This window comes from Neofelis nebulosa, chromosome 12, assembly GCF_028018385.1.
Source record: "Neofelis nebulosa isolate mNeoNeb1 chromosome 12, mNeoNeb1.pri, whole genome shotgun sequence".
NCBI lineage: Eukaryota > Metazoa > Chordata > Mammalia > Carnivora > Felidae > Neofelis > Neofelis nebulosa.
The window spans coordinates 10,258,357-10,271,160 of NC_080793.1; the positions used below are offsets into that span (position 1 = coordinate 10,258,357).

General features: G+C 39.4%; 1 protein-coding gene across 8 annotated transcripts in view; it reads left to right on the top strand.

The window, feature by feature from the left end:
- The window catches only part of MAPKAP1 (MAPK associated protein 1), a 244,954-nt gene that overhangs the window by 42,416 nt on the left and 189,734 nt on the right, over positions 1-12,804 (top strand). For all 8 annotated transcript variants that reach the window (XM_058694114.1, XM_058694118.1, XM_058694110.1 and 5 more), the window contains one exon: positions 2,079-2,227. In XM_058694114.1, coding sequence (XP_058550097.1) covers positions 2,079-2,227 — 149 coding nt within the window. The remainder of the gene's footprint in view (positions 1-2,078; positions 2,228-12,804) is intronic.

The window sequence follows — 12,804 nt, forward strand, 5'->3', positions numbered from 1 at the left end:
TTGAGAAAACACGTAGCATTGTTCCTGGCCCATAGTAGGTATTTAATAAAGGGTTATTCCTTTCCAAAGTGTGGCAATAAAATTATTAATAGATTACGTGCAGAATAATACTTGTAATATTTAAAATATCACTTTAGTAATCTAAAACTTTTTCAAATGCGCAGTTAATATCTGTTGATTATTTGAACGTATATATTCAGATTCTGAAATTAAATATGTGCCACATTTTAAAAAAGAATTAGATCCTTTTCTTCTGGTTTGCCACTTAAATTTATAGGACCTTATATGATAGATTTGTTCCACTGGTTTGTTGAAAAGATGGTCTGAGTAACATGTTTTAGAAGTTCTAAGTCACTATTTCAGAGTTCTGTTTGATCTAAGTTCAGTTTGGCTATGTTCAAGGATGGAATGGGGTTGAACCTATTCATTGCAGTTTTTTTGTTTTTTGTTTTTGGAGGGGGGAGAGAGAGAATCTTAAGCAAGCATGGAACCTGACATGGGACTAGATCTCATGACTGTGAGGTCATGACCTGAGCCAAAATCAAGAGTCAGATGCTTAGAGTGCCTGGATGGCTCAGTCCGTTAAGCATCCAACTTTGGTTCAGGTCATGATCTTGTGGTTCATGAGTTCGAGACCCGCATCAAGCTGTCTCCTGTCAGCACAGAGCCCGCTTCAGATCCTGTCTCCCTCTCTTTCTTTCTCTCTCTCAAAAATAAATAAACATTTTTTTTAAATAAAAAAAAAAATATGAGTCAGACACTTAACCAATTGAGCCTCCCAGAGTGGCCCTCATTGCAGATTTTAAGATCTAAGATCGATTTATTTTTAAATTTAGGTATGGAAATTTTCTAATACTCACAGAAATGGAGAGTATAATAGATCTCCATGTACTTATGTATCTACCACCTTAAGTGATATTCAGGATAATATGGACACTGAAATGATCTATGAGAATATATGGAATTAACTTGTCTTGATTCACTAATGAGTAAGAGCTAAAGATTCTGGTTTAATAATAATTTAATCTGAATTCCTTCAATCATTATTTTATTCACTGGTTCATGCAATAAAATTTATTGAGGGTCAACTTTGTTCATTAGTCTAATGGCTAAGAGCCTTGCCTGAGTGCAAGTCTTAGCTCTGCTATTTCTTAGCTGTGTTGGTCTAAGGCTAATCAAAGTATTCTAGGCTTCAGTTTCCACACTGACAAAATTAAGATAATGCCAGTATCCACTTCATAGGCTTGTTAGGAGGAGTAATTGAGGTACATTGGCTTGCTCAATAAACGTTAGCTGCTATTATTATAAAAATTCTTTTTCCTGGGGCACCTGGGTGGCTCAGTTGGTTGGGCGTCGACTTCAGCTCAGGTCATGATCTCACAGTTGGTGGGTTCGAGCCCTGCATCGGGCTCTGTGCTGACAGCTCGGAGCCTGGAGCCTGCTTCAAATTCTGTGTCTTCTCCTCTCTCTGCCCCTCTCATGCTCATGTTCTGTCTTGCTCTGTCTCTCAATAATAAATAAACGTTTAAAAAACATTTTTTTTAAATTCTTTTTCCTTTTCCTCCTCCTCATCTTTGTCTTCTAGATTTTGTGCTAGGTGTCACTGGGGAATAGGAGAGGATTAAGATGTAGACCTTCACCCTAAAGAACTGGAATTCCAAAATCCCACAGTATTAGAACCAGGAGAGATTTTCAAGCTTATCCAGTTCAGTGAGCCCAGAAAGCGTTAGTGAACTGTCTATCACATATCTCTTAGTGGCAAAGCCAGGCCAAAGCTCAGGTCCTTTAGCTGTGAATGCCCTTCTTACAGAATGGCTGCTCTGTCGGTTTGACTCTGCCCCACTCCTTAAACCCTAGTCCTTCTAAATTGACAGTCCTGACCTGATCGTATTTCAGGGCTCTGCCTTTTCAGGGTGCAAGCATCGAAGTATATGTGAGGCTTTTTGCACACATCAGACCTGAATATGCCCCAGACACTCCCTCCTTAAGATTCCAAGGAAGACTTGCTAGGGAAGGTAGACAGGCTGTCTCTCTGTGTGTAATCACAAAGATGTTTTTATCTTCCTCTTGTATCACAGCCCAGGAGTTAAAGTCACTATTTGAAAAAAAGTCCCTCAAAGAGAAACCTCCAAGTTCTGGAAAGCAGTCAATATTATCTGTACGACTGGAGCAGTGCCCTCTACAGCTGAATAACCCCTTTAATGAGTATTCCAAATTTGATGGCAAGGTAAGTAAAAATAAAACTTTGTCCCCTTAAATAAAACCTCAGTTGAGTGGAATTGTTTTGTTGGTATTATTATTAAATTTCGGTTTTCAAAAATGACTCAAAGTAATTACAGAATGTCCCTCACATTTTCTAAGACTGAAGATGTGAAAAAGTCTGCATTTGGGCTTGATATTGTTTCCACAGCAATATGTTTGATGAGGGATTAAAACAAAAGTAGTCTGGAGATATTTGTATGCGTGTTTTTTCCCCTGTTTTATCTTCCAGGAGTATACTTGAGGATTTGGGTTAGTTGGGTTGTGATTCGTCAAGGCCTGATTGTGCTGGGAACGCTTTGAAAGTAGTTCTGGGAGGCAGTTTGCATTGTTTTGGTCTGACTCTTCATTATAACTGCAGAAATTGTTGAGCTTCGAGCTTCATTTCAGAATTCTAGGCCATTGTTTGCATGTCTGTATTTCATTGTAGGGAATCTTGTTTGACACTCACTATGCAGGGTGAGATTTTTCTGTTTATTCTAACAATTTGTAGTTGTAAAATTAAAGCATGTCTATTTTCCTTTTAAAAAAATGGCCACTGTTGTAGGCGGAGCATAGTTCCATGTGCAGCAACCCTCCTCCCCCCCCCCCCCCCCCCCCCCCGCCGCCCCCCACATTCCCTGCCATTCTGTGTTCCTGCGCTAAGCTGAGCTGGGCTTCTTTCAGGCGACAGTAGCAGTTGATTTTTATATTTATTGCCGTTATATTTGCTGTCTGGTAGTGGTGGGGGGTGCTGAGTGATCGCTTGTTGGGGGTTGTGTACAATTTGTCTTATTTTAACACCATCGCAATTAATAAACATACAGCTCTTTACTTATGTTTGCATTTTTCATATTCAATTTCTGGTTAGGTGCTGGTGTGGTCAGTTGTATCTTTGAGCAAGATGTTTTCTCTTCAAAACCCTTTCTCAACCGGTTCAGCATTTTTCCATAGTTTTAAGTAAGCATATATGGCCATGGGCAAGTGAGGTTATTGATGTTGGTGGGAAAGGAGAGCAAGAACTAGAAATAAAATGCGTAACTTACATAAAGATACTAATATGCTCAGGAGTTGCCTCCAAAAAACCTCTGAAAGTACCTTGAGTAAATTAGAGATTGTATCGATGTAAAGCTTCTCTTTAGCCTGCCCCTGCCACCGCTCCTGTTTCTTCCTGTGGACTGTAGCAAAGAGGAGGATCCCTCTAGGGGACAGGAATGTCAGCCTCTGGAAAACAGAGAATTGGACTGTAGGGGATTTTTTTTTTAAACAACCATTGATTCGTTTAGATACATGAGAAGTTATTGTTGGATTTAGGTTATAGGGCTGGAATTTATTTGCTTCCATTGCCTGATCCCATCTCATTGTTTGAGGGCATAATTGCCGGAATAATTACTATGTGATAATGCTTTGATGCCAACAAAATAGCATAGATCTCTTAAAATATTATGTCCTAGAACTCTCATTATACATTAGATTTTATTATAAATTCCTTAGCTTTGGATTTGACAGAAAGTTGTGAAGTGTTCTTGGTATATATGTAACTTTTAAAGTGCCAGGAGAAATTTTTTAAAAACTGTGAAGAAGCCATTTCCTCAGTCACAAAGGAATTACTTTTGCTAGATGTGTTGACATTTAAGACTCTGGATGCTTTTGTCATACCAGATCTATTTGTAGTCAGCAAAGGATGTGTACATGGGGCAGTCACCGTTACACTTTGATTAAGAAAGATTTATATATCGATAAGTCTATTTTATGATGCTATGCTATTTTATTGTTATCCTACATATTACAATTGCTAAAATACAATTAAACCCTTGTTCTCATCTGTTATTTAATATTGATGCATTTGGCAGATACGTAATGAAAGTGGCTAATATTTGAAGGATATTGTACTGTACATATTAAATTAGTCTTTCTTTATCTTTGTGAAATGCATCAATATGATATTCAATGACATCTCAATGATTAATAGAGAATTATACTTGAGTCAAGCCTTTTTGTAACCTAGAAATTAAAATGACTATTCAAATAACACCTCAAAATGATCAAATTAGCATTTTGTGATTGCATAATAATGGGATTGTAGTAGTTATAACAGCACCATGGCTGCCTCTAGAGTTAAGATCATGTCAACCCCTTGATAATAAAGCCTTTTCTGTGAGAGTCGACTTTAATAATTTCCAGATTGATTCTTCCCATAAATCATTTGACGTTCAGCACTAAATTTTTGTTACTGTTGTAACTTAAAATTATTTTATTTTTATTCAGCTCATATTTAACAAGTGAAATGAGTGTCCTGTTTTAATGATTCACCATCTTGTCATTGAACTCCATGCTTTTTGCCTCAAATATAAGGATTTTTCATGTACTTTGGGAGTCCCTTATTTTTTTCCCCCACAAAGGTTTGTTAAAGCCACTAAAATATGTACAGTTTTTTCGCGTACAAATATTCACAATGCTTTTCTTGGGAATAACGCTTGCCTTATTTACATAATTAACTGAGTTGCTTAGGTCTCTTGGGCAAATGGTACATAATTGGGGAGAGAAGGGGACAGGGAAGAGTTTGGGGTCTAATTAAATATGCTAAAAAACTACTTAATTATGTATTTCCTCAAGAGACTAACTGCTGTGAAATCCTCCTTAAGATTAAACTAGCGTCAGATTTGAAAAAGATTTTGTTTTTGGTATGACTTTACAATTACATTGCAGTTAAGCTGGCATGTCTAGTGTCTTTAACGGTTTGTGCGAACTGGATTGTTGTTGGTTTTAGTGATTCTGAGGGTAAGCATCTCTTAGCTTTTGTGCTAAATTGATGTGAATACTTTCAAATAATTTTTGGTTCTTGTAGCAGTTTAATAATTTCATTTCTAAAAATTGTGGTTGATTGATAATTTCTTGGAGACATACAGTTGAGAGGGAAAGGCTGTGCTTAGGCATGTGCTTTGTTGTAATTTTGACAATTTTTTGGATCAGGTTAATTATGTTTATATTATCTCTTTGGTAAATTGCTGTCTGTGGCCTGTTTTAGATTCACTGATTATTGATCAGTTTGATCATTATGATCAATTATTGATCAATTATTGATCAATTATGATCTGTTTACTGATCGTTTGTAAAAAGCCCAAGATAGAGTGTAAGTGGTTTGAGGGAATGCTTAGTCAGACCAGGCAAAACCAGGCTCAGCCATCTGCCTGAATTTTTTGGGCTTGTTGAAAACAAGACTTCAGGTAGCCTAATTAACAACACAAAATCTCTGTTCTAGAGATTGAGACAGTCAGAAAACTTCTTGTCCCAGTGCTGATTTCACTGTATGTGGGATATGTTGGGTGTGGCAAGGAGTTGTTTTGAGGTGATGAAGGAGTGAGCTCTACTGATAACACAGTAAGCACTCAGCACTGATTTAAGTATCCCTAAATATGTGGATTTCTGCCCTGTGTTTCTGTCTGTTTCAAGTGAGGCCGTGTTTTTGCAGGTATCTAACCCTTTCTGTTCCATGCCGTATCGCTTACTTGCTAGTATGTCATCACTATTTTGATTAAACTGAGTTTGCAAATATTATCATCATTAGACCATTAGAATTTAAGGTACTCATTTCCTGTCATTATAGTTACTATTAAGAAATGGTGCCGATTATTAGTTGTGACCTCTTGCTCAGGTTTTCCATCTCTCCAAACCTCAGTTTCTTTGCTGATAAAAGAAATGAGAGTTCCTTCCTCACAAGGCTGATGTGACCATCACATAAGATAATACTAGGATAGAGCACCGAGCACAAGAGAAGCAATATAATTTACTTAGTAAGTAGACCTATTTTGTAGTAAGACCTAAGTTGAATCCTGACTCCACCACTTATGATGCGACCTCAGGCTAGTTTCTTAACCTCATGAAGCTCCAGTCCTCCTCTGTGGGTTGAGATGATGATAATGTGTCTTCCTTATGAGGATCAATTGAGATAAGGTCTGTTTACCAAGACATGTAGCACATAACAGAAGGACTCAACAAATACCCCACTTTTGCTCCTTCCTCTGTGTAAAGGATGAGGGCCAGTGATGCTGTCTTTTCTGTGTACTTCATTAGATTATTGACAGGATTGAGAGGAAATGTGTTCTTAAAACCAGGAGTTTAGAAATAGCATCGTTAAACAAGATGTGCAGCAGACTGGGTGAAGGTGGGCTGTGTGAAGTCCAGGGAGTCCAGTGAAGTTTTGAGGTTTTGGCCTTTAACTTTAAATAGAAAGATTAAGACAAGTAATTACTTCCTTTTTTTTGTGGGGGAGAGTAGCGACTTTTTTTTTAAAGCATGATAGGAGGTAGTTCTAGATTAGTAATTGCTTGGCAGTTTACTAAAATGTTAAATGTTTATTTGCCTTAGCAAAATTCTACTTTAACTATAAGGAGAACGTTTGCCTTAACAAGTGCTTGAGAAAGCAGAACCAGTTCTTGTTCATTTAGACGACTGTGACTTTGATTGTGTTAACTTACTAGAAAGTAACCATTTCTCTGTTAGAAACTGTTTTCACTGAAGCTGCAGAGAGCATGGGGGAAGGGATAATTCATGAGTGCTAATTGCTTGGCTGTTAATTTTCATAAGTGTTGATAGAAGCAGTTCCTTAAATTAAACTTTGTTTAAAATGTATCAGGGGAAATATTCCACAATGTCGAGCCTGAAGTGAAAATTAATATGAATGCTGTGGCAATTAACACATACTGGTTAATAGCTTTTAGCAGCATTTTGGGATGATAGTCCTTAAATACATTTTTGCATGCTGCTCTTGTTTCAGCATTGTTCCAGTCTATGTCTGGATAATTATGAACAAATGTTTTCTACAATCATTGGCATTAAATAGCTCTCTTCAAAGAAAGTCACTTAAAACTTTGCAGAAAAGCATGAAGTCGCTGAGAAATGTGGCAAACTCAGAAAAGGTCAGCGAATTGAAATCATGTTTAAAAAAAATTGCCTTTAGAGGAACATCTGAACTTGGAATATTTGCTATTATAATGGAAATGGTCCCCTCTAATATGTGGAGTTACTTTATTAGTTCAGGGTCTCTTTCCAAAAAATTATAATCTGGACTTTATTGCCAGTTATGTTTCTAGACAGCAGTTTTTGTTTATTGCTGCCTGAGCTGAGGTGTGGCCTTGAGCCTAAGAGCCTTCTGGCTTTGAGTTTCTTTCTTTCTTTTCCACCCCTCAAGTTGACCAGCCCCCACCCTTTCAGTGAAAGTGCTCCTGGGGTTCACTTCTTTGCACCCATTGAGAGACAAATTTCAGATGGCAGGGTGTTTTGAGTTAGGGGCTACTTAGCTCTTCCATTGATTGGCTTCATCTTACATACCTTTTTAATAAAGGAGACTAAGTCCCAACATCATTTTCGTGGTTATTCTTTTGGCCTCTTATCTCTGTGACTGCATTCTGTTAGTCTTCTTTTTCATAGACCAGTTTTTATTAGTCTGTTCTATTTCTTTTTTTTTTTTTTTTTTTTTTAATTTTTTTTTTTAACGTTTTTTATTTATTTTTGGGACAGAGAGAGACAGAGCATGAACGGGGGAGGGGCAGAGAGAGAGGGAGACACAGAATCGGAAACAGGCTCCAGGCTCCGAGCCATCAGCCCAGAGCCTGACGCGGGGCTCGAACTCACGGACCGCGAGATCGTGACCTGGCTGAAGTCGGATGCTTAACCGACTGCGCCACCCAGGCGCCCCTAGTCTGTTCTATTTCTAAAGGAAGATAATAGCTCTTCACTACCTCTTTATACTACCTCTTTCTACTAATAGAAGGACCGAATTGATTAATTTAAAAACATCTCTTAGTAAGATTATTTTCCCCTTACCATTGTATTAATGCACTTCTCTTCCTTTTGCTTGACATTATACAGGAAATCCCAAGGAGAGATGTTGGGATATCTGTCTGGGTGGCATTCAAAACGAATTAAATAGGAATCTTACAGTGAAAGACCGTGTTTTCAGCATTCCACTGTGAAGTTAAATTTTGGAGACTGAGTTCTTAAAACTAGTTGATTCCATTCTGAGCTTTCTGTCTAGGCCCTGTTTCTTCCAGTCTGTAGTGGCTTCCTCTGGTTGTGGAACAATCTTCCAGAAATTCCTGGTAGAGGTAGGATTGACCTTTGGCTTTAGAGGGTTTTCAAAGGAAAGTAGAATTTTGCAGGCCTGGATTAGAAATCCAACTTTGCCATTTACTTGCTGTGTGATATTAGGCAAGTCATTTTTGCCTCTTTGAGCCTGTTTTCATCTGTATAAATGAAGTTAATGATGTCTTTAAATGTTGTCACAAGGATTTAATGAAAATGGGAAATGCATAAATAGCAAAGTGCCTGGTACACGGACAGTGCTGAGAGACTTACTAGTTTCCTTTATTTTCCCACATTGCCATTCATTTGCTCCGTGTTTAGTGAGGTCCTACTATGTGAAGTAAAATCTGGATACATGGTGAGCAAAAACGCACCTGGTTTCTGACCTTGGAACTTACTCTCTTGGCAGGAAGGTAGATGTTATGTAAATAATCACCCGACTGAATGCAAAATTGCCATCATCGTATACCCACAGCTAATAATTACTAAGTTCCAAGAAAGGTAGTTGGGGCCTTCAGAGCATTATCATAAGGGCATCTGACCTAGTCTAAGGGCTCAGGGATGGCATCCCTGTGAAGGTGACTTTTCATCTGAGAGTTTAAGGATGAGTAAGAGCTAACTTGGTGAAGGGGGAGGAGAAAGGACAAATAGAGGATCTGAGGCAAGGGGGTAGCTTCGCAGTTTTGAGGAACTGAAAGAAGGCTGTGTGACTGGGGACTCAGGGTGAGGCAGTACAAGAAGGTACAATGGTACAAGGTAAAGCTACAGGGGCCAGACCATGTATGGCTGGTGGACGTGTCCTCTTTAACCTAAGAATATTGGAAAGCCTTTGACAAATTTAAATGAGGAGATAAGGTAATCAGATTTATGTTTTGAAAAGATCACTGGGCTGTGCTGAAGGGAGTACAACCTGAGAAGGGGTTTTGAGGCCAGAGAGACAATCAAGAAACTTTTCGCAGTGGTCCCGTTAGGAGAGATGGTAACTTGGGTTTACTTATTGGTGATGCAGAAGGGGTGTTTGAATTCCAGAGATGTTAGTAAATAAAAGTGCTAAGACTTGACGATGGATTACATGTCAGGGAATAGGGGAGAAAAGGGTTTCAAGGGCGATGCCTTGATCCAGTGGAACTGAATGGAAGATGATTCCATCCCTGAATTAGGATGCACCGAAAGAGGGCTGAGGATGAAGCAGGTGTTACCTTTGTGAGCTGGTTTGGGCCTGGTGACTTATTACCACATTACCTGTAGCTTATTACCACATCCTTGGAGTTACTACGCGTTCTTTTTGTGGGGGAGGGGTGTGCAGCATACCCTGCTTGTTTGGTTTGTATTTGGGTCATCTGAGGCAGGGGTCTCAGATGAGAGTGGGCTGGGAGCCAGAAGCCTCCTCTTTGTTCCCACTTCACAGCCAGCTTTGGAACTCTGGCTGAAGAATTGCCCTGGAGATTGGTCACCTCTTCTCTGAGATGGGCTGTGTACTCCAGATGCCCAGCCCAGCTCACCAGGCTGTTAAGAGGAGAAAATAAATGAGAGAGTAATTTTATTTTTCTTTCTTTTTTTTTTTTTTAATTTTTTTTTTTTTAACGTTTATTTTTGAGACAGAGAGAGACAGAGCATGAATGGGGGAGGGTCAGAGAGAGGGAGACACAGAATCCGAAACAGGCTCCAGGCTCTGAGCTGTCAGCACAGAGCCTGACGCGGGGCTCGAACTCACGGACCGTGAGATCATGACCTGAGCCGAAGTTGGCCGTTCAACCGACTGAGCCACCCAGGCGCCCCGAGAGAGTAATTTTAGATGAGGCAGATGTCAGGTGTCATTTAAGAAAATATATTGATTGTAATTCTTGTTAGAATTGTTAGCCCTTGTTAGAGGGCTGAAAGGTAAAACACGGACATATTTATGTTGTAACAAGATTACTGGTGTAGCGCTATCTTCTTCCTAGCTAAAGAAATACCAGATTAGCAGACGAAATCTGGTTGGACTGTATATCAAGCACTGAGGGTCCCAAGGAAGAAAGCCTAGGAGATAATCCTTGTTGGTTGTGGTGAGGCTAGGCATGGTGGGGTTTTACACTGAGCCTCCGCATCTAGGGCACCCTACTCTGTAATTTGCAGTAGAGCGATTTCCTTGTCCCTCAAAGTACTAGGCCCTGATGTTACTGTCTTGAAGAGAACTAGGTAAGAGAAATCAAATGACAGCTTAGGGTCACTCAGCTGGGCATAGAATCTAAGTGTTCTTATTCTCAGAGATTTTTATTTTCATTCTTGCTGGCATTCATATCACAAAATGGAAACTTGATTTCCGGGACTAGAAAACAACATGGTAGAAAGAACACAGGTGTAGAATCAGAAAATGTCAGTTTTTCAGTTCGTGAGTTCGAGCTTCCCATAGGGTTCTGTGCTGACAGCTCAGAGCCTGGAGCCTGCTTCAGATTCTGTGACTCCCTCTCTCTGCTCCTCCCCATCTCGTGCTCTGTCGCTCTCTGACTCTCAAAAATAAATAAACGTTAAAAAAGAAATAAAAAAAGAAAAAGAAAATGTGAGCTTTAGCTTTGGTAGTGCCGTGGGGTCTGGGACAAGTCACCTCCCATCTCTGAGCCTCAGTTTCTACCTATTTATTTATTTATTTTAATTTTTTTTAATGTTTATTTATTTTGAGAGAGAGGGCAGAGAGAGAGGGAGAGAGGGTATTCCAAGCAGGTTCTGCGCTGTCAGCGCGGGGCCCGACGTGAGGCTCGGTGTCACAAACTGAGATCCCAACCTGAGCTGAAATCAAGAGTCAGACACTCAACTGAGCCACCCAGGTGCCCCAAGCTTCTGCTTATTTAGAATGAGGAACTTAACTTGGATGATCTTTTGGATTCCTCTTGGTTTTAAGGTTCCATTGTTTTGCGATTGGGGAGGTGATTGACATCAGTGACATGTAGGTTACAGATGGGAAAACATGAACTCTTGAAATTTTGATCTTCCACATGTATGTTGGTACTTTCCTCTTTTAATTGATCATAACAAAGCTGTGATGCCAGGAGTGTTATCTCCATTTTACCAGTGAGGACCCTGAAGCTCAGAAAGAGAAAGTGATTTGCTCAAGAATGCCCCACTAGTATGCGGCAGAGCTGATGTTCAACTCCCTTTTCCTTGTTCTAGTACCACAGTTGTCTTTCCTACACTCTTTTATAGCGATGGTTATGGAGGACACAAAAAACACTGCTAATAATTGAAAAAATTTTAAATTTAAAAACAAAAGAATTTTTCCTTTATGCATGCACTTGATATCGTACAGACTGGTTCAGACCTTATTGTCATTGTGCCTGTTGGGTAAGTTACTGCATCTTGTAAGCCTCAATTTTCTTACATGTAAAAAAAGAAATGCAATACTAGGGCTGGGGAAGGGGGCAATGCTTTATACATAGAAGGTAGTATATGTCCCACAAGTGCTTTTTTATCTCCCCTGATCTTCCTGCTGTGCAGAGTGGATTCATTTGTCTGTCCAGCCACGAAATTATTTACTAAGCATCTATACTGTGCTGCTTCATTTCAAATGTTTATTACATACTGGCTCTGTGCTAGGCACTGCTAAATAAGACAAGACTAACTGCCCTGGAGGAATTTGAAGGTAAGAGTGGCCATATGGCCAACCAGTGGAGGAACCATACTTCACAGTCAGTGTTATGCCCGTGCTGGGGACCGTGACAGTGGTCCATGACATCAAGTGCATCTGATTAAGCAGATGAAGAGACCCATGAAGAACTAACTGTAGAGTAAATGTGATTGGTAGTGGAGTAGAGACCGTGGGAGTGTGGAGGCGGCAATGATGTTCATCCAGTTTGTCATCATAGGTGGGTTTGTCTGAATTGTGATTGTATTAATTCCTAGAGAGCAGAGACTTGACTTTGGTCACTCTTATTATGGAGCTCAGCGTGGCACTCCTCACACATAAATGTGGAAGTTTTTTTTAGATGGCAGTGACGAATTTCAAATGTCATTACTCTTTGAAGCTTGCAACTACATGGCAGTATCATAAGAGCTGTGTTTTATTAATATCTCCACTCCTTTCTGTTAAATTGAAGTTTTAACACCTAGACAAAGATACATGTAAGAAAGTAAGTTTAGGAAATTTGCAAAAGATGCTACTATGCAACCAAAGATTAAATTGATTTGTTATATGTGCATTTAGCTACAATTCATTTTAATTGTCTGTATGAAGTTAAAAAGTATTAGTGTCAGATAAAGATTCATCACCAGAGCGTGATTTAGGGCTGGTGCTGGAGAACGCAGGCATGTGTTCCGGCAGATGTTTGTATAAGGCGCTGTCTTTCCTGACAGCAGTTAAAAAGTATGGTTATAGTAATCAAATTGTGGTGCAGCGACTCGGAGGCTAGGGCCAGATTGAATTAAAATAGATATAAGATTTATGAATAGCAATAGCTGTGATAAAATTTCACTGCCTTCTTCAACAGGAAGGCCTTTTTCCACAGTGGA